At 38.0% G+C, this 23,345-nt stretch overlaps 1 protein-coding gene across 1 annotated transcript in view; it reads right to left on the reverse strand.

The window, feature by feature from the left end:
* Window positions 1-1,926: 1,926 nt before the first annotated feature.
* The window catches only part of CD109 (CD109 molecule), a 71,388-nt gene continuing 49,969 nt past the window's right edge, over window positions 1,927-23,345 (reverse strand). Inside the window, 7 exon segments of the mRNA XM_036380302.1 lie at window positions 1,927-7,837; window positions 10,175-10,277; window positions 10,695-10,851; window positions 15,062-15,198; window positions 19,436-19,501; window positions 19,587-19,742; window positions 22,126-22,316. Of these exon segments, the coding sequence (XP_036236195.1) occupies window positions 7,647-7,837; window positions 10,175-10,277; window positions 10,695-10,851; window positions 15,062-15,198; window positions 19,436-19,501; window positions 19,587-19,742; window positions 22,126-22,316 (1,001 nt within the window). The 3' untranslated portion in view covers window positions 1,927-7,646.

A 23,345-nucleotide genomic window follows, 5' to 3' on the forward strand; every position in this document is an offset into this window, starting at 1 on the left:
TCACACTGACACTCATCTAACATCCAGCCACTCCATCTTTAAATAATCATGATGGGGATGATGCATAGTTCATTCCTGAAATCAAAGTGTGAACTATAAGGGAAAAATCACATGGCATCTTGTTGATACATGCTCTTGCACTGAACTTAGAATACAATGTACAGAGAGACCTCTGGCTTAATTAGCTGCCTACTGAGCTAGAGTTGGCTTCTATCTTTTTCTGCATATGAAACCACAGAGCTTTCTTAGAACATTATTTCCATATGTGTTTATATTGCTATCTTTGCCACTTGATCCAGCATTTTAAGTGAGCATTCCTGTCTAAAAAAAATATAACAAAATATCTATCCACTTACCTAAAGTATCCATCAGCTCAATCCTCCCTTTTCATCAATGTGAGCCAGAAAAAGCCCCAGGAAAATCCATACAGTCTCCCTGGTAGGCAGCTGTTGAGAATCAGATCAAGGGGCTCTTTCTTATGTCATTTTATTCCTCTTTATTAGGGATATGATTTCTCATTCTTTGCTTCAGACATATTAAAATCCTCACTTAGCTAAGCAGCCATGCCTAGGATCATGGCTGGTTTCAGGATATGAACACCCAGCTAGGGCTGGGCAGGCGTGTGTGTGTGCTAGCACAGCACAAGGAGCAGGGTACTGCAGCCTGAGTGTGAGCACCACCACGAGCACATCCTCAGCAGGGGCTCACAGCTCTTTTAAAGGTGTCCATGGGGCAGGAGAAAGGTGAATCACCACTCATGCACTACTTACATGTGCATCTGCCCAACACTTCTTGTGTAGGAAGGGATGTCTGCACAAATATTTACACTTAAGCTCTGGCTGCTTCTACATTTTACCACTCTACATTTAGCTTGCTCCAAAACCACTTTTCTAGAGACTGGTCTATCATCAGAATATCTCACGTTCCAAATTTGATTTATTTAGGACTACTATCAATATTGAAACAGAAAAAATTATGAGAGAAAGCCTTAATAAAGTCAGTCCACTCTTCATCCTCATGCATACAGCCAATTATCTTACCACAGAAAGCTATTAGGTTGGTTAAAGATTATTTCAGCTTCATAAATCTGTGCTGACAAGTCAAAGTGTTTTTTACTCATTCTGATTTTGAGCTGATAGCTACTTCTCCATGAGAACAGCAAAGATTTTAGTCTGGACAGGTCATAAAGGCTCTGAAGGGAAGGGGAGAACTGTGACACGTCAGCACAGAAATGGACACTGAACGTAGAGCAGAGGTGGTCAGGGCAAAAGAGGTAAGTGAGGCTGAGCAGATCCTGACCTCAGAGTTGAAATGGGCCAGGAAGCTCTTTCAAGGGCAGGCAGGAGGAACAGCAAGAGAATTATGAGGAAAATTAGGAAAAGACAGTGTCATGGAGACCAAACTTCTAAACCATGAAAAATGGCAGTTAAAATAGCAGGTCACCTGAAAAAAGAAATCTGCATATCAATTCAATTATGTTTGTATAAAATATTTTGGCATAAAAATCTCTTGGTGCTCTTTTACTTCCACTTCAGCAATTAGCTCTGTATCTGGATGATTTTCTCCTTTTCACACAACAGTACAGTTCCTCAAGTTCTCCATGACCACAAGGGGCTTACCTGAACTGAGCTCATCACATAAGACTATATATGCTACCTCTTTTACAGACACCAGCAAACTTTGCAATAACTTCATGTTGAACAAAATAGTAGACTTTTAAATTGAGGTGACTGTTTACAGCCTAACCACGGAAGCCACTGTCGTAATAATTTTTTAAAATTTTATTTATATTATTAAATTCTGAGCTTTAAAACACACATGAGGAAACCTCTAAAAAGTGCTGAGGATGGGTAATGGTCAGCAGTGTAGAGAAACTGATCTACTAGAAGTAGCTGTATTGTTAAACAAGCAAACATTAGACATATATTATTAAAAGTCATCTTTAATAGCATTTAAAAATAGCTATTGCAAACTTTATTTGAAGAAAAATAAACTAATGACAATCTTCCAAAGTCCTTTGAAACAGTCTAGTTCCTTAACATTTGCTTTATTACTTGAAAAGAGAAAAGCTGTTTGCATAGTTGGCATGTTAGTTCATCTCTGTTTGCTCAAAACAGCTCATAAAAGCATTCTTTTTCTATGATTTCTGATTTGATCAAAAGTGGAAATCTGAATGATGGTCCTAACTTAGATCAAATTGGGATCTGCCTATGTCTCAAGGCAGTCAAGAATTTTAGTTCAAATTGTTTAGTTCAAATTCTTTTTTCTGATATGGAAAAAGAAAAGATGTGTCACTGAGTAGAACATTATACCTGCTTATATACTTCTCTGAGCCAGCATATTTTTATTTTCTTCTTTGATTTAGTATCCCATACAACCTAAGAAAACTAAAAACCACAACAAAAAAACCCAGTTCATATTATAACATTATAAGATGTTAGCAATGCTGATGAAGTTTTTGGGTAGCTACTAAGAAATACAGCAAATTATTTGAATTCAAAGATAAACCTTAAACTGGAGTACTGGTGACTCAAATGCAGTATATAAGGCATTAATGCTCATACCTATCTGAAAACAAGCTAGCTATAGGAAAAATAATCATTAGATTAATCTAATACAGCACGCTATCAGCATTTATTTCATTGCATAGAATAGCAATAGAGCAATGGCATTTCCATTTGGCACACAGAAATACATTAAAATAAACAAGAAACAATATGAAAGTGAAATATTTTGATATGGGGAAAAGGAAACAACTGCTGTTATATTTTATAGATAAATTAAGCACCTAATTTCAAAATCTTCAGATCATATAGACATGGTTCACTGCGTAAGAACTTATGGAAGAAGAAGAAATGTTATAACAAAAATAATGTTAGTCATTAGAATTAAAATTGAATCCTCTTTCTTAGTGTTTCAGACAGAAAAATTATGCCATTAGGCACTAGTTGCTTTCTAATATATTCTTTCCTAAAAATAGAACATTACACAGCATTGTTGGTTTGGGCACTGTGCAGATCTTGTGTTTATGCACATACATTGCACACTGCAGAACACCACAGCCTGTAACAGCTATGTATATGCATCTGCTTTCTGCAGGATTCAACTAAAATCAAACGTTGTCAATATTCATACCAACTTGAACAACACATTCACAGAAATATTGCCAGGATAATATTTTGATAACTGAATAAAACCAATTTTTGTACTTTAGGTTTGACTGTCAACAGTGACTTTCAAGGCGAAAGAGAGGCCTGTAATATAAGAAGGACATGGAAGTGTTGGAGCAAGTTCAGAAGAAGGCCATGAAGCTGATAAGAGGACTGGAGCTCTTCTCCAGGGTAGATTCCCTGTGAAGACAGACTGGGAAAGTTGGGAGTGGAGAAGAGGTTGTGTGGAGACCTCACAGCAACCTTCCAGTGTCTGGAGGGGGCCTGCAGGGAAGCCAAAGAGGGACTCTGTGAGGAGCTGTACTAACAGGACAAGGAGTAATGAGCTCCAACTGAAAGAAGGGAAACTTAGGCTAGATATTAGGGAGTTTTTTACTGTGAGGGTAGTGAGACATTGAAACAGGTTGCCCAGGGGGGTTGTGGATGCCCCAACCTTGGCAGTGCTCAAAGCCAGGCTGGGTAAGGCCTTGAGAAACCTGCTCTAGTGGGAGGTGTCCCTATCCACAGCAGAGGAGCTAGAACAAGATGATCTTACAGTCCAGTCCAACTCCTTAACATTCTATGATTCTATGGATCTGCCTCTCCTGCTTCTCCTGCAGCTCTCTGGCCACCACCCCCTTTCATCCTGTGCCACTGATGTGCACAAGCCACAAACTCCTGCTTGTGAAGTGAACAGGAGCATGTGGTATGGAAGCTAACTGGGAATACCTGCAGTGCTTCTGTTTGATACAAGTTGTGCCAGGGGAGGTCTAGATTGGATATTGGGAAAAATTCCTTCACTGTTAAGCATCAGAACAGGCTGCCAATGGAAGAAGTGGTGTCACTGTCCCTGGGGGTATTTAGAAAGAGTGTAGATGTAGCACTTGGAAACATGATTTACTGGCAGACTTGGCAAAGCTGGCTTAATGGTTGGACCCAATGATTTTAAAGGTCTTTTCCAACATAAACAATTCTGTGGTGGTGCCATGCTGGGAACCAAACTGGCCCAGCTGCAGATTCTGAGGTGCTCTAAACCTGTTAAGCAGCACTCATTCCCTGTTCTGTACTACAGCATTTAGTATAGAAGATCTCTACATGACACCCATATCAAAACCTGTAGAGAAACCCTCAGCTAAGATCATGGACGACAGCAGAGGCAGAATTCAGGGGGAACACCTTTTAAATACATCATAGACTCAATCCTAAATAAATATCTCTTACTGATTGAATAGCATACTAAGGGTCCTAGAGAGACCATGTCCATTGACACCCTGTGGCTGAAAAGGGCATGGGAAATACCAGCATACACTCAGATTTCAATGAACAGCAGAAATGCTCAGACAATACAACATGAAGATGCCATCACAAAATACCTTTTCATGTCTGTTTTTAGCATCACTCCTTAAAACTCCTTGTAGACCTTATTGCTAAAGAGCTCCAAAAGACTTTTTACTACAAGATTTCCTTTTAACTTCAGTGGGAGCACAGCCCCCCTAACATCCAAAATGGGTGTCACAGAGCAATGGGAATAATATATATGCCGAACATTTGTGTAAAGGTTCCCATACAACGATGAGGAAAACAAAAAAAAAAGTCACTATGCCAAATAATATTCCATTCACTGCCACCACAGTACAAATTTCATCCTCTACAACTCATTCAAAGCACCAGCCACTATTGCAAAGTGGCTGAAGGCACTGATGCAGGAATGTTAAAGGCCACCTAGTGTAAACATTTGTTTACAGTCACACAATGTACATGGTTTCTTTAAAATAGCTTGATACAGATGCAGATTTGGATGCCTGCAATAAAATGCCTTATGTATAGACTAAAGCAAAATAAAAGAGGATGTTTATTCACTGACTCCAACAATTTCCCTGACATGGTATATCATGACTGATGATTCTTAATATAGTGTGCAAGGCAGCCAAAAGTAATTTAAAAACATGTGTTGTTTGTCTCAAAAACAAATGTAAGGGAATACTAGTAAAAGCTGCACTGTCCAAAATTCAACTAAGCAGTTTAAATCTGTTTTTCTTGGAGGATTTACAGGAAGATTGGACTGCATGCAAAACAGAACTAATTTATTCCTACTATCTACTTTAAAAGAGCAATTTATCTCCAGTATATCTTGTCTAGAAAATAAGCCCCTTTATCCTATCATTAATCAGGTACCAATGTCCCTATTAGAAGCCCTGCATATAGTAAAACCTGGAAGTATGTGAGCTTTAGATTTTTGAAATTATATTAAAAGGAGACAAATGACAAGTCAAGTCTGCTGTTCTCAAAGACAAGACAAGACCAACTTTCATAGGTCACAAATCAAACCCACGAAAAAACACATCCCAGTTTAGATGAGAATTTTTTCCAGATCTTACAAACTTGGCACAGTCAGATTAAGGCTCCCATAAATGAATAAAGGATTTGAGATGTAGAGTTGTGTTTAATTCTGTATCTTCATTTCTCTTAGCTTTGGACCCATGTAACCAGGTGAATGGCTTACAGGGGGTAAGATCCTGCATCCAAGTGACTAAGCAGTGTGTTTGGCTTCAATAAATACATTACTTCATGTGGGTCAGAGCAGCACACACACTCTGCTCAGGCACTAATTAACTACTCAAAAGGCTAAATCCAAAACACACCAAGGACAAGTGAAAAGCATGAAAGACCATGAAGAACCAGGACTAAGCTCTACGTAAGAAATAGGACAGAACCCCAATTTGTGAAAAACATTGTAATTCCAAAAACAGGTGAAGTAAAACAAATAACCCCATCTAAACTAGTTCTGCAGTTAAAACCTATACATTGGTAATAGAAGGCACCCCCAGTCAAGGAAGTTCACGCATCTTCCCATGCTAATATGCAAAATTTCCTTTGTGAACAACATTATAGATGAGCATAAATACAAAAATATACATTTTAAGCAGTAGAAAAAATGGAATAAAAATTAGAAATTGCTCAAGGAAAGTGACTGCCATATTATTACATGTGCACAAAAACACACTCCGTCTAAAAAAGGTATGAAAGACAGGGAATCAATAAAAATTAAAATTTCCACCTCTCTTAGTCAGCATGACAGCTATTAACTTCATTTCAGTAACTATGAGTGTAACAGCTTGGCTGTCTAATCAAAAAGAAACAAGCATTAGATATTACAGGTAGTCTACAAGAAGGACAGACTGGCTGCCAGACAACGAAGGCATTCATACACTCACTCAGGAGCAACAAGCTCCCAAGCTCACACATTTCCACACTCACAGAGATCTGTAATTCTCCCCATGTGCAAAGAGCAGGTTTGGGTGTAGAAGTGGTGCCTGCTACTTTTCACCATCCCTCTCCTTCATTCCACTTCAGCAGAGCACTTGAGCATACATGGTGTGGCTAAAGTAAAGCAAGCGTGTGAATTATTTGTCTGGACTGAGTGCATATGCAGCCCATGACTCCTAAAAGCCTCTCCCACCACCAGCAACAGGGGCACAGATGGCACCAGGGCCACCAACTCACATGGCACTGAGAGCAGTAAACAACTGTTTGGGGTATGCCACCTGAACTGCTGACAAGGTGACGCTGAAAGCGCAAGACATAAATGATGCCCCAGAGACACTTCTAGGAGTTACCAAAAAAACCAGAACAGGTTCAAAGCAAACTTCCTTCATCTGGCCATAAATATATGCCAGCTGACACCAGCATTCTCACATGGAAAGAGAATTGCATTTATTTCTGAATAACCCCGTAAAAATGAAGTCTGATAAACAGACTTTATCTTTGACATGTTTACAGTAAAAAGCTTTTCAGAGTAAAATGCATTAGAACATCCTGAGGCGTTATTTTCAAGCATTATTAGCTTATGAATTGACAAAAAATCCACCTACCTGCTCTGTAATGATTCAAAAAAAAAAAAAAAAAAGAAGACTGACAGCTTTCTGGAGCATTCAGCAGTTTGTAAATGCAGTACTTTTTGGCTCTTGGATCTGCTCTGAAGCCAGCTCCTTTTTTTTTCATATTATTCCCCATGAGAGCACACAGAGAAATTCAGTATTAATGTTGAGTGTCACATCTTCAGAACAGAACAAAGTGAGCTCTGATACCAAGCTCCTACCATTGCTTATCAACACCCTAATGGAGAAGCAGACAGTGCTTTGGAAAAGCATGGTAAACTAACATTGCTAAAAAATAAGCACAGTTGGAAGCTGGGGTAAAAACAAAGTGGGAATGTGGAGCTAAGCTTACTTTTTATCACACTGCTTTCTCAGTAACTCTGTGCTTCTTCAGAAAATAAATTCATTATGAAACTAACATTTGGAAAGCTTTTCCAGCAGACACTTGTAGAAGTTTTCTGGCACAGCCAGAAATTTACCATATGGGCCAGCCCAGCTCTCCCTGAACACAGCAGGAGTTTTGTCATGGTAATCACTAAAGACGGGCTGGTATCTGAACATAAAATTTTCTTTGGATAATTTATGGAAACCTTAGATGTGAAACATAATCTGTTTCCTTTTACAGCACCCAATTGCACAGCAAGTTTACATGAAGGACAAAGAGTGCACAGAACAAGGAGGCCAATGAAGAGTGCTGACGCAAGGCTGCAGAACCATCTCGGTGGCAAAGGTGACAATCACTTTCACAGAAGTCACAAGAGGTTATACTTTGCATTACTTCTGAATTATAGCTTCTCACTGCTCTTCTTCCTGTTCAGAAAGGTTAGTTAACATCAGTTAATGAACTTCTGAAAATTAACCAAGAACCCAGCTTCAAAAAGAAATCATTTTTAAAGGATCCACTCAACTCTGACACAGAGCTCACCATACACTGCAAAACACTCCCCAGATACTTAAGCCCAGCCATTACTCATTTTTCTTCACCCAGAACATCTTAATATATTCAGGTCAACACCTGGTGAAAGGCACACTTTCATAGACTCAATCTCAGCTGTTAGACACAATCTGTTCACAAACCTTGGACAAACATTTTGAAAGGAATTTTGCCCCCACCTACATGACAAAGAAACTCAGATGCTTTACCTGGCAAGCTGCTGGCTATCATATTTAAGAGCCAGGTCTCTTCTAACTGATGCTTTCTCTCACTATCATGTATGGGAGCTCCAGCTTCCTGAATGTGGGACTGCTTACCTAACCTAGGTCCTGCTCTTGTATTTTACTCTCCCATTCCCTGAAGGATTGCTACAGAGCCAGACTAGAAATCATTCATTCAATCATTTCATTTCAGAAACATCAATACATGGTAATTGCTCACAGAACAAGCTTTTGCAAAGTTTCTTCCTCATAGTGGGTTTTTTTCTTTTTTTTCCTTCCAACTAGAGACCTTGCAACCTCTTTTTTTTTCAGTAGTAGCATTTTTTACCTAAAATTATATTCATTTTTATTACAAGCCTCAGGGTATTTAAAAAACAGGTAATTTTATGGGCCAAAATGTTTACCAAACAGTGACATCCAGCTAGTTATAAATGTCAGGTAAGAGAATACTGCTGTACTGGCATCCAAGCCAGCTCTTACCCATATGTCAATTGTACTATCTGCCACAACAAAATCACATTTATCAATGAATTCCAAAGCATTTCCTAGCTCTGAATATGACATGAATCTGTAATCATCACATAAATATATCCCTGCTGCTTGGGTCAACAACTACAACAGTGATAGAAAATAATAATTTAAAATAAAATCACATTCCTCTATTAGACTGGAAGGAATTCTCCCAGAAGAACTCAATCATGGCATATATATATATATCTATTGATCAATAATATATCTTTGCTATATATTGATAGGAATGGTGTCCTGTAAAATAATATTTCCACAAATCATTATATTGAAATTAAAGAAATTACAGCTCTGATTTCATAATATAAATTTTGGTTCTTAATATTAGTTTGCTAACTGAGAATTTATGAACTAAATTTATTTAAATATAATAAAAATATTTACATGTGCATTTACCTGTAACTTTGCAACAAACATATTTATTATTCTATCTAATAGCATTCTCATGAAAGATTAGATCCTGAGCTCTTCTCCCAGGAACTTGAAATTCATTTCAGCTTCTAATTCTAGGGCTTATGTGTTTCTCTCAAATAAAAATTTGCTGTAATTTTTTAAGCCTCTAGCCCTTAAACATGCTCTAATTAATGGACAGTGTACTTATAACCGTTAATTTCCTATTTTCCTGTAAAATTCTGTGAATGAACAATAATTTCAGCCTATATAGAATAAATGTGATCTTCATCTAGATGAAGTAGCACACATCATATCTGGTTGTCTTTTGTATTGAGCTAAAAAAAGCATGAAAAAGTTGCTATACAACCTCTTTATGCCTTATCTCAAACCAAGCCCAAATCCTTAATAATGTACCAAGTGGCTCATGTAATGAAAATCTAGTATCTTCTCCAGTAGCCTGTAATTTTTTCTTGCTTTTAATTCTGAAAAAAGCCTTTGTAAATTGTTGCCCATCTCTAAAACAGACTCTACACAACATATACTACATAATACATATAATACACTCATACACAACAACAAGCAAAATACAAACAAAAACCCCCCCAAAAAATACAAACAAACACGCAAACCAACCCAAAGCCCACTCTCAACAAAAAAGCCCTTTAAAACTCCTCTTTCAATGTACACCTTTTTTTAGGTAACAACAGAAGTCAAAACATTGGTATTTTCTCCCAAGAAGGACTCTTAGTTTAAGTAAGAAACAGATGGCAAAGCTACTGGAGAGGTAATTATTAACTTGGTACGTGAATCACAGTGAAGCTCCTGCTTCATTTTGATAGTTTTGGGTACATACTGGGCCAAACAATTTGCAAGAGTTGAGAAATCAACCCATTAGGACAGTAGATATGTGAAAACACTACTACTTGTTAGCAAATTGGGCATGTAAATGTCCAAAAAGACCACAGTTCAATGCAGCTTTTTCTTCACTAAAATTTCTCCTATTCCTACAAGAAGAAACCTTCTTTTAAACTTCTGAATAATTAAGTACCATTTGAAATGACTGACACTTACTAGGTTCATAGTAATCCAGTACAGTCACGGAAGCATCTTGGATATTTGCCACCTTGAAGTCTCTCACAGCTGGAATATCCACACAAACCTGTGTTTCATTTAGCTAGGAAAAGAGAAGAGAAACATCCTGAGAACCCTGGGGATGGTGGCTTCATGGAGGAGCTAAGGACTTTTAGCTTAATGGTAGTCCATTTCTAAAGGCTTAAGAGTCAGGATGTATATAAAGATGATGATCTCATTTGCAGTCATTTTGGTCAAATTGCAGACTTCATTAAATTTCTGCCTTCTTATGTGTGATTTTTAAGAGGTCTAATTTAGAAACTTCTTACAAATGCAATTGAGTTGCACCTATCCAATCAGTCTCACTCAAAACCAGAAGAACTATTAATTCCATGTAAATAGCAGATGTTGATTGTCCCCAAAGAACACAATCATAATGTCTTTCCAAATTTAAGCCTAACAATGTCAGAGTCAAGATTAAAATCACCACAAACACATTTCTTTGTTATTTCCAACTTACAGAGTCAAAGTATAGGTTGACTTTTCCATTATCCTTTTCCGTCTTCTTAACTGTATTGTCTAATGGAACAAAATCTGGTGACACAGAGAAACCACTGAGTAAGCCAACCTCCATGAGGACCATACCACTACTGGGAGCCGAGCCAGAACCAAAGTACCTTTCCAAAACACAGAGACAAAGAAACTTTTAGTAGAAATACAGTAGCCCACTCTCCAAAGAAAACATTTGATCTTTAAGTCCCAACTAATGAAATAATAATGCTTAATACTTGGGAAAGAAATGGAACAAAATACTGACAAGAAAATGTCTAATGATAAAGAGCTAATAAGTAATTTCTCAATTATTTTTCCAGCTAATTTTAGCCACATATGCAAAAGCTGGTTTAGCACTGAGAAAACTGCAATACATAAATCATGTGAGAGACTACACTGACACCATGAGGAACTTTCAATTGGCATCTATTAGTACAGGTTTATCTTACAAATATGTAGAAACTATTGCAATTAAACACGTTTCAAAAGAAGCAATTAAGAAACTGCTGTAGGAATTCCTGTACTGAAATACTGAAATATATGTATTTCCTCTTATGGATGCATTGTTTTGCTTTTATTCATTTTGGAGGCTAAGATACACGCGTATACACCAAAGTCTCCCAGACCTTTTCATATTTCCTTCACAGAGACTGATGGTACCATTAACAAAGTCATCATCAAATAATTTCACAAAGTTTCAATTTTAGAATGCATAGCAATGTTATTAATCCACATTTGGAAGATTTAATAAGTTGAGTCCTTTTTTTTTTCCTAAATAATGCTTACTATTATATTTTCTTCCAATGTGAAAACCAGATGCTGGAGTAAATGTTTGCTCTACTGAGCAAGCCTTGCACACTATGGTGCATAACAGATGTATCAAAATGTATTTATGGTGCTCTGTGCTACAAGTGTCACCTAAATGACCTGCAAAAGATTCTACTGCTTTAAACAAAGCAGGTAGCAGAAGACTTTCCTCAGCCTTAGCACGGAAGGTAAATTATTATTGTCCCACTAAAATAAAAGTGTCTCCAATCCTTATTTTGAAAGCCTGGCAGTATTGAAAGTAATTAAACTATTTCTTTGTAGAGCTGGGTAGTTAAAAAAAAAGTAAAAGGGAAGAGTTGCTTTCAAAGCAATGCTGTTAAGCCTGGCTGATTCAAGGCAGATACAACTTTGAAAGAAATACAGCACAACTGCTGACTTCAGTTGGCTCACAAGATTAGAAACAACTGAAACCATCTGTTTGATGATGTGCTGTGCCAAAGTAGCTGCTATTGAAAACAAATAATTGAATTGGAACTGGATGTAATTATTTCTGCATAATTACCAATAAGAGGAGAATAAAATATCCAAGCTGTCTAGCCAGCCTGGGGTGCTACTAAAACATCAACAGAGAACCAAACTATCTTGGTACTGTCAGGGAGTGAATTAGATATATCCCTAGAATTTATGAGGATCTGGCTCTCAAAAAAAGGAAGAGAGGCAGACTTGGAGGTGGGTTGTGGTACCATCTCTTGAACTCCATGGTCTCTTAAAAAAAGGGAAAAGAATCATCATGCAAGAATGACCACTAAGAGAAATACAGACTTGAGACTTGTACCTGAGGAAAACAGATAATATTTTCAGTTGAAATTTATGTTTCAGCTCTTTGGCAATAAGAGATCAGGTTGAGACCCTCTCACAGATGATACAAAGAGAAAACAAAACCAAGCTAATGTAGGCAGAAAGCAGAAATGAGAGTGTAAATTGAACCATCAGTGATCAGTTTCCCATGCCTGGAAAAGGTATGCAGGCAATAAGACTTAGAAAAAACTAGCAATCCTGGGTATTTGCCTCCCAGAGAGGGTGTGTTAGCTCCTCTAACCAAGAACCCTTCAATTTGAATGAGATATCATCTGCTCTAGTGTCATAAATAATACCAGTTAAGAAGACCATAGCCAACCTCTATCAAGCTGGCTGAGAGAAGTTGGATATTCTCCAGATTAAAGAAAAAAATTGTGAAGTTGAAGCCTTCAGTACCTAACTATATATATCTACAGCTAGATGCATACCCACAGCTAGACTATACACACCCACACATTGAGATTTCAACAGCCTTTTTGTATTGGTTTCTCTACTAGAAAGCCAGATCATGTTATAAAGATCAGAAGTAGGCAACTTTAAACTAATTTAGGAATATAGATAAGGCATGTATTATATACAATTTATAGGGAAAAGAAGAGGAAGATGACTAGTCTCTGAAGCTCAGCAATCAGAGATGAAGCCATAGCCTAAGCAATTTAAACAGACTTCCTCAAAGTACCAGTCCACTTCTCACAAAAAGAGTTGATGGAACTGATGTTGGAACTATCAAAATGTTCCAAGTAATCTCTTGAGGCTGCTTTTCTATGTCACTAGATTTCCTCCTCTTCTTTGAACACTTTGCAATTAAAGCATCACCACCCTAGAAGATCCCCAGAGAGATGGAGCACTTCTTCTCTGTATTTTAAGCGAAAGGCCTTAGCTAGAGAGTTGCCCAAAAAATACTTACCCCAAACCCAGCATGTAAACCCTTTACATGTCAGGAGTTTGTGCTAGACTTTAGAATGCTGTTGACACTTCATAGAAAAGTTTAAAAGAGAACAAACCCATTCTGTTTTAAGAACTCTCATGCATTCTAGTGTCTCTGCCCACCATCTGTGTCACTGAACTGGATACTAGAAACATATAAAAACAGAGGTCTGGCTTTATGCCTGCTGGCTATTTCCCAAATTAAATCAACACTCTGTACTGAAATCATATTCTCTATAACTGATTATTTGTATGATGGTGTCACCTAGAGGCTCATCTCCAGTCCCAGCTCCCTTGTAGAAGACAGAGCGTTAGAACAGTTCAAGGCATATGGTTACAAAGTTTAGAGAAATAGCAAAAAGAGGGTGTGGATGAAAGGCATGTAAGAGGAATCATGGTGGATCAGGTGGTACTTTGCAAATCTTGCCTTTACAAGGAATGTTACAAGATGTTATATATCTAATATGTATAATGCCACAAGAAAAAAACAATGTTTCTAGAGGAAGTATTCACAAATGGATGAAATCCTTAAATGCAACAAATGCAGTCATCTCAACAACATTGTTGTGGATTATAAAAGACAGAAGACAAAAACCATAAATACATATATAGAGAGAGAGACAAAATGTCCTATAGGGTTTCATATGAAATATGCAGTGGTCTTTAACTACAATAGGAAATGCATATTGGAGAAACTGCCAGAAAACAAACACCTTCAAATATACCTTTTAAATATGTGTATGAACACTTCCAGAGCAAGCAAAATGGAGGCACAAAGCAGTCACAGAAATAACTTGATTGACTGGCTGATCTAGGAATACTCAGTTCAAAGTCACCTATTCTCATGTGATGTAAATTCTATCCAGGTAACACCAGGTGGCTGTCCTGTGGTCCCTGAGATGATACTTGAGTAGGCTCAGCTCAGTTTTTAGTAGCTGATTACTGAACAAGAAACACCACCCCAGATGCACATGTTCTCCCATATCCTCCTGCCCCGTCTTCCTTATTCAGCAAAAAGAACAGAATTAGCCTGGGTGGAAAACTTTCCACCTCTTTCAAATCTAGAATAATGTATTGTAGTCTATTACCAAGTTCATTGCTACTGCTGAATGAAAGACCACAAAGATAGCTGCACAATAAGGCAATGTGAATTTATTATAATGTAAATATGGATTTTGACTCCTGCCAAAATCATTCTGAGTGAAGTTAATTATGGAGATGAAAAAAAATAATGATTACTTCATGGTGTTTTCAGCACTTCAGAACTTCCTTCTCTCTTTACAAAAAAGTAAAGAGAGAAGGAAGTATCTACTTCTGTATCAAAAGCAAAGGATTGTTTTCACGAAAGGTCAGAGTAATAGGCCCTTGTCACAGCTTGCTACTCAAGTTAGAATGCAGAGATACTGATCCAATTTTCAAGTCTGTCCACACACGTCCCTATAGCTCAAAAGCACTTGCACCAAAGAAACTGTTGATTTTTTTCTTGTATTTCACACAAACTCTTCCACATTCCTCTAACATTTAGGGTACTTCAATCTTTATGCATAATAGTAAAAAAAAAATCACCTGGCCAGCAAAAATTGATTTATAAATTGATTCATAGTTTCACTACTATCATTTGTGCAAAGTAATTTTTATCTTCCTCGTTTTTATATTTGTATACATTTATATCCCAGACATTAGTAAATTCATACAAACAAATGGATAACTTAGTTTATTTAAAGCAATCTAAAGTTGGTATATACAAAGATGTGTATGAGATGCTCCAACTGATTTACCTACCTTGTGCACACATTCAAAGTCAAGTGGTTTGTATCATCTTTATCATCTTTTACATCAACATTCAAGTCAAAGGCTTCTTGATTTTGGACAGATCTGAGCCTCTGATCGGTGTGCTTTGTGTTGTACATCACATTCAGCTGTGGATTGCAAGTACAGACATCAGGTGACATATAGAGCAAATCAGTGTGGTTTAAACACCAAGTTGCTAGCACCATAACACCAGAGGAGTGTTCACATGAGAAAACACACGTTTGCACAGACTTGCTAGCCTATAATTGACTTGCTGACCTATAACTTGGACAAGGCCCTGTCATACCTTCAAATTTGGACTGACAATTATCCATTTGCTACCTGAAACCATTGTAGAAGGACTGTGATTTTCAAGAAGTACTTTTCATTCCCTTTTCTTTAGCCAAGCAAAATGCATATTGGGGTCTTGCAAGGGGAATAATTTTAGCCACTTTCTGCTTATTTTTCTACTAAAAGCAAAGAAGAACCCCCTCACCATGCTATGCGTTTTATCTGGATGACTGAGGGAATCATCTTTCATTTATGATTTTTGCTTTTGTTGCCATGTCTCTCACTTTTTGAACAAAAATTATGCTCCTTCTTTCAATCTCTACACATAATTCCCATTGCCCTGCCCAACACTGCTGAATTTAGCATGCTGCATGAGTGCAGAGCCAGTTCTGCAGAGGCACTCAGGACAGCCATGGTGCAGCTGTGAAGATTTATCATGCACAACTGCTCCACAGGAGAAGGCAGTACCAAGGATGAAACCAATCTAGAATGCCTGCCAGTAGAAGGCACACAAAAAGCAGTGCCTCAACAATCTGTCACCATAGAAACAAAACTGTTTTAACTTTTGCCAGAAAAAGCTTAATGAATGGGAATTTACTGCCAAGGCAGGAAGTTCTGAAACCACATACTGAACAGGTCAATCAGCTAGCATTTTTATGGAATAAGCTATTGCTGTTATGGTCTGACATTCTTTTCCCTATTCCTCATGACAATAAAGGAAAACATGTTCACAACACAGAGTTTAATTAAAGCCGCCTTCTGTATACACACTCACATTGGGGACAGAAGGCTATTATACAGAATCTCACATTAAATTAACAAAATGAGCAAATGCATTTCTTAAGTTTTAAAAGGCAACTGCCAAAGCTAAGGCAGAACTGGTCTAGTCTTGTATATAGTGCAACCAGTTCTGGTGAGAGGCCCAAGAAGAGAAAATTAAAAGCTAGTGTTCTGCAGGAGAGTGATGCTTCAAATAGTAGCTGACACTATCAATTGCACTACACTTCTAAAAATATTTATACATTTATAATCCCCTAATCAACGCCTATCCCTTTTCTTCTCCAACTGGTATCATAAATGAGCTTGACTGAGCGTGTGAACTCAGTGAAAACATCTCCAAAATTTTATGTTCATTTTGAGTACTCAACATCCATTCAAATGGTAATGGAGAAATATGTGTGCATTTCATCATGTTCCTATTTCAGTACCATCACACTAAATAACATTCAGTCCTCTGCCTAAGTCCAGCAAAAATACACTGAGTGGAAAAAACAGTCACTGTTTCCAGTAGTGAGTTACAAGGAATTCTGAGGTTTTTTCCTCATTCCCTCTCTATACCTCATCAGGAGATTGAGGAGATCTTGTTCACCTATCCACTCTGCCCATACCCACCCTTGTCTGAGTCTGTCCACCCTCCCCTTGTTGCTGGTTCTAGAGTTTAGTGGCATTCTCCTTCCTTCCAAGAAAGCATGGGCCATGCCAATTATTTTAGTCATGTGTCAAGTCCAGCTCACAGAAGAAACACGTTTCTTTCAAGACTTTCAGCAGGCCTCCTAAGGAAGATTGCTTCTTTGACTCCTTTCTCTAGAGCATCTTTCATAATACCCCAACCCATCTTCTCTTCCCTCTTCCAGAGTAAGTGTCTTAGGTCATGCATGGGATATACCCACAATGGGATGTACCTACAATGGAGAGATGAGCTAGAAAACTTCATTGACACCAGGACCAAAAGTAAGTAAATGGCTGCCTTTACAATCATAATATCCAAAATAAATACATTTTATGAGATCCTGAAGGGTCAGGAGTGAATGCACTGCCAACTTGCTCACAGAGACAGTGAGATTTCACAAAAAAAAAAAAAATTAAGAATCCATTCTGCTCGAAAAGCATGATGTTTCCATTAATGGATTTAATCTTGCGTTGTGTGATACTTAAATGAATTACTGTTTTGACATGCTACATTTGGCAAGAAAGCCAAATCCCAGAACAGTGACTCTTACCACTGTACTCTGATGGGCCCAACACAATGAAACCCAGCTGAAGAAATGTGATTGCAATGTCATATGCTATCTGATTTATTAAATCTGATCCAGACCTAGCCTATGTCTGGGAAAAGGAGAAATTTCATTCAGTGTCCTCAGTGCTCTTCCTTTTAGAATACCAGGCTTGCCAAAGGAAGCAGAAGGAAGGAACTGATCTCAGCAAAGACAAGGTTTTGGAGGAACTACTCCAGGGTGTTAAGTGTAATATTCTGAATCAAGTCACAGCATCTCTGACTCTAAGCTTCAGGAAAAGAGGCAACAGCACAGTGACCTAAATGAAAAAGGTAATCTAGCTTTGGTTCGTGAACACCAGTTCTTTGTGAGCACATTTCCATATTCATGGAACAAATCAGGAACTTAAACCCTGGTGTTATACACCCCAGGGAATGCTCCACCACAGTCAACTGGCTATTCTTGGTGGAAGACTTCTGCCCATTCTTCACCAGACATGCTAGCTTGAATGTGAAATTTTCCTGCTGGAAATAATGTAATTGGAACCAATGTGTTTTCACAAAAGGTATTATTTCAACAAATCAGTGTTTTCCAGCAAAAAACAATTTGCTGAAAAGTTTTTCATCAGCTCGCCTGACAAATTAACTGGCTAAATATCAGGAAGTATTTCTCAACAATGATTAGGGTTAAGTAGTCTTAACTGTTCTGGAGCCCCACTTTGTTACATTCCACACAATCACACACACAGGCACACTGAAACCACAGATGTGTGAACACAGTCCTGCTGAGATCTTCATTCCTGTCTTGGCCTGCAAGTCTGAATCTAAATTATCCTCTGAAAGTTTTGAACTTTGCTGTAACTTCATTTGTACTTCTGGGAATTAATAATCATGGGTTGTGATTTATAGCACTGTGGGTTTTGCAGACTGGTGGTGAATGAATGAGGTGTATCTCCAGATGCTGTTCACTGCAGTGAAGACTTCTTTGAAAAGGTGTTTTATCCCAAAGTACATTTACAACCATCACCAGGCTTTTTTTGCTTCCCAGATGCATAAGAACACTAAAGTGAAGGAGAGATTAGATGGAACTTGAGGTAGAATCTGACCTGGCATAAAAACTTGGAGACACTCAAAGGTGACTTTGGATCAGTTTTCTCAAGTATGACTAGTAGTCCAGTAGGAACTCTTGTTTTGTGACATAGTCATCAAGTATAAGTTTATACTTTCAATAAAATCAGTCTCTCATGCTCAGAGACTAGTATTTCTGCTAACTTTTCCAAGGTCTGCTCTTTCACCTGTGTGGTCACAACCAAATGCCATGGAGAGGGCACCAGGGAAGTGAGATCCACTACTGACCATATCAAGTTAGATCCCATACTGTTTTCTGATTATGGTATTTCTCCTTCCACTTTCTGCCATGCCCACACTTTTGGTTGATGCTAAGTGTCTTTTACTGTTTGTAGTTTGCAGAATCGTTTGACTCTGTTTTTCATGCTATTTCAGAACACTGTAAAAATTGCTGGAGAACCTAGCTGTAATAACCTCTTATTTTTAGTTTTTGTTGTTTTCTACTTCAAGGAAAATAATATGAATATGGATATGAATATGAAAGGAAAATAATTCTTATAACCAGCAATGCAATCTTATTCTGTATTGATCTGTGCCTTATTATGGTTTACCACAGGTTCTCAAATGAGGCATTTCTGCCTAGTCCACATACGTGTTTTACTCTGAACTCTGTGTCTGCCAGTGTACCACTGCAGCCCTTTGTCTTGCAAATGGACATTGCATCTCTGCAGGAGGACAGGGCTGCTTTGATACAGCTCTGGCTCATGAAAGTGCCCCAAAACTGTCAGTCATCCAGCAGTACTTAAAAGGCCACACCATTGGTCAGAAACAACAGTAATATATCTATATTTTATTCACAGCACTCCTCAGTTAGTGAAGTGCTTTGCTACTGATTTAAGACATTTTGGAAGACTGCTCCTATTAACAGGTTTTATAAAACTTCCAAAACACACCTTCCTTGCAGAAAGCATATCTTCAGCAAGAATACCTACCTGACTGCCTGCATTGCCTACCTGAAAGACAGCAAATCCCACTCCCTCCGCTGACACTGTCATTGTCATTTGTTGTGCAGGGGGAATCTGAAAGAAAGATGAGCAAACCGGTATTTTCAAAGTACTTTCAGTCAGCAGACTTCACAAAAGTATTCCTCACTTTTTACAGTACCTCCTTAGTCTGAAGCAGGAAACGGTTTCGAGTATCAATTGAGAATGTCTCTGGCATTTCCAAAGAAGGGGCTGTCACTGTTATATCCATTTCTGTTTTGCTTGCCACAGTGAGAGCTGCAAACAGACTCAAGGCTTGTAGAGCCACCACTGTGTCCTGTTGAGAGAAACAAACCCTTCTGTACTGAAAAGAAGCAGCCAGCACAGCACACAGACCATGCCTTGGGGAGCTCGTAGTCCCTGCATTGACCCTTTTGCTGATTATGCTGGAGCTTCCTGCAGCCACCTCCCCATCTCTGGATTGCCCTGGCATGAAGATCCCAGCTCAGAAGAGAGAGCAACACAAGATAAGAAGTTAGCTACTGTGGGAATGGAAAATGAGGTGGGAGCCAGCCAAGGAAGTTTTCCTCTTGTGCAAGGTACGTGTAACACCTGACAAGCTGAAAGACACAACAGTCAGAATTACACACCAATCATGGAGAAAGACACAGAGGAAAGTAACGACATTGCTATTTTCTAGATTTATTTAGTGACTGTGCATTAAGTGCTCAGTACTGCACAGGAGTTTTTCAGGGTGCCTTGATCGTTGATGCAAAAGCTACAGGTCTGAAAAATCATTAACACTAATTTTAACAAAAGGCTGAAATGAATTTTTATCAGACACTCAGCAACAACTTCAAAGGGTTTCAGCCCAGTTCACCCTCTGTATTTGATCCAAAGGTTTTGTGCAATTGTTTAACCACTGCAGGATATACTTATAAACACACAGTCATATATGTAATTCTTTTTTTCATCTTTGTGTGTGATTGTAAGCTTAGCTCTCCAGGTTTTGAACACAAGAGGCAGTGTTTGAACGTTTGGTCCAGCCCAGTTTAGGGAATGAGAATTTTAACATCCACTATTTTCTGGGAAGAAACACAGTAATCAAATATATGTGTCTAATCTCAGGGATTTTTACTGTTCATGCAGTTTATTTTGCACTTATTTTTAACCAGTCATAGTGGAGAAATTGGCCTTTCAGGCTTGGCACACAGATACTTTATTTATTATTAGGCCTCTTCTAGTAACAAAACTCTAACATAACAGGAATTCATTCACTACAACATGGTGACTGTGCCGTACCTTAAGGGGCTAGTACGGGCTTACTATTCACTGTAACTGATGAAAAAAACATTCTCCTTCCCATGCCACATCCTTGTCTGAGATGCCCTGCTTCACTGATTTCTTAAAATGCAGAAAGATCAGCTGATTAGCAACTGCAAATTCACAGTAAACTGTATCATGTATACAGATTATGGTGAATTACTACACCCTAACTTATAAAGCATCACACATACAACTTAATGCTTTCCTCCTTATTGTTCAACAATATATTAAGTTTCTTATGTAATAAACTCACGGAAGGAAACACTCCAAACATTATTTTTTAAAGCAAACTTAGAAGCTAAGTAAAAAATTATGGAGTAATTTCTACAAATTCAAAAAGGCATCTAGCAAGACATTGGAACAATTTCAAAATCTAAACAGTTTAGACTATGGAAGAACAAAAGGATTAAATTAATTTCTTAATTTCACCCTTAAGGGTAAATGATAGATTTTCAAACTTCCAAGTGAAATAGGTTTCTGGAGAATAGAGAAAAGCTTTTTAAACTCATTTAATGGTTCAATCAACCTCTCCAAATAATAAGCAAGAATTAACACATTAAGCAAATAATAAGCAAGAATTAACACTCAGAGGAACCAGGCTGGTTCTTAAATTGCATTTTACTCAGAACACATTTCTCTCAGATTAATACCAACCAACATCTGAAAATAATGAAGGATAGGCTGTACACCTTGGTACCAGCAGCATGATGAAATGTGACACTTTACTGTGACCAGCATTTGTAGTTAATTTAAAATCTGGTTTAAACCAATGCAATCCAAAGTACTATCCAATTTTTTGGATGCCAGCACAGCTTACAAGACGTGGCTTCAATAACATGGAAACCTCCTGGAGATAGTGAAGATATTCCAAATTTCATGGCCCATCAAAAATCTATGCAATAATAAGGACAAAGTACATTAGTAAGTTAAGATCAGCTGCCAGAAGACGGATTAGGTTAGGCTGTTTTTCTAAAACCTACTCCCTTTAGTAAAAGGCTCAGTTAATAGCCTTTCAGGAGTTTGAGGACCCGCACATGGTAAAAATAAAAAGAGGCTTCTCTCCTTGGAAAGGAAGTAAGCATATACATTCATCATACTTGTTTCAAAAATATGTTTAATTACTTTTCCACAGGCACTACTATTTCTTCTTAATTTGTTATTAGTACATTATATAAAGAAGGTTTCCCTCTAATTCTCTTTTTTATTAGCCTTGCCAAAAATACTAAAACTGTCAGTCCAGGAGTAAGATGCCAATAATGCAAGCTGGTACATAACCAAAGCTGTTACAGCAAAACAAAACTCAGTAATTATTGTGTAAGAATGGTTCTTTTTAGTTTTGAAATATACACTGCTTTTTAGAAAGTATAGCAAAACCCCTTAAGACAAGGTATTACCTGAGTAGATGAAAATCCCCCAAGGTGATTTCTTTGATGACTTAACCATTTCATAATAGGGATCCCTTCAGCTAATCTGTCTTGATGAAAGTGAGAGAGCAGAGCGTATGCTGCAAGTTCAATATCAATGGATCGTGGTTGCCATGAGTCAGAAATTTCAGAAGCAGGTGTTACCCAAAAACGAAATTCTCCTGTAAAAGGAACCAACAATAACCTGATTCACAGACTGAAGTCTTTGGATTTCTGGCAAAGTCTTAGGGGAAAACTCTTCATTAATGGTTACACATGGACTCTGTGGGATCTATGATGTTGTGTTAATGTTTAGGTGTGTGTTCCATAAGGTACTTCCTCAGCAATGTCTGAATCTACCAACAAAAAAAGCTGGACACTCAACTGATTTCAGTGAACTTTACATTGATCCTTTCCTTGTCAGCCTGAAGTGCTCACATAAAGAAGCCTTTCTGAAAAGGCCACCTTGTTGTTCTAGTGCTCCTTTCTCTCAGGACCAGAGAAGGCATCTCAGGCAGCACAGCTGCTCAACAGACTCATTCTTGAGTAAAGCCTTCCCAAAAAAATGACTTCTCTTCCAAGAAGTGACTGTCCAAAAGGCCTAACTCAGTAAAGATAGACAGACATTCAAAAGGCTCCCTTGCCTACAATACAAGTTCCTTTGGATTCTTCATGACAACAGTTACTATTTTGAGCCAAAAACTTCCATTTCCTATATTCCATATGGTCTGTTCTTCCCCTAAATTAGGAAAAAGAATTCAACTGAACTTGAAAGAGGTTAAATATACTGAGATGATAGGTCCCCAGAGAAAGTGCAACAGACCTCTGAATTGCCTTACAGAAATTCCAATACTTCACCTCTTCTTTCTAATATTCATTGCTCCCCAATACCCTCCTGATCTCTCCAAACTACACTGGAAGAGTGAACTTCATCCATCTCTCTTTAACCAGGCTGATCATATGAGCTGCATAATAAAACATGAAAACTGGCAAGCCATGTCCTTCAACAGCATCACAGTACTCCCATATCAGGAACACACTAACTGAGACTGAAGGCCCAAGCCTTGTTGTGAATTGTCACTCATTTGCAGACACTTCTTATTATGGCTGTCTTGGGACTTCTTAGCTAATTCTCCATATCGTACTCTGAACAGATTTGAATTCTGAGCACAGAGCTGTAGATATGTGATAGACATTTTTAAATTTGACGA

This window comes from Molothrus ater, chromosome 3 (genome assembly GCF_012460135.2).
Source record: "Molothrus ater isolate BHLD 08-10-18 breed brown headed cowbird chromosome 3, BPBGC_Mater_1.1, whole genome shotgun sequence".
Classification (NCBI taxonomy): Eukaryota; Metazoa; Chordata; class Aves; order Passeriformes; family Icteridae; genus Molothrus; species Molothrus ater.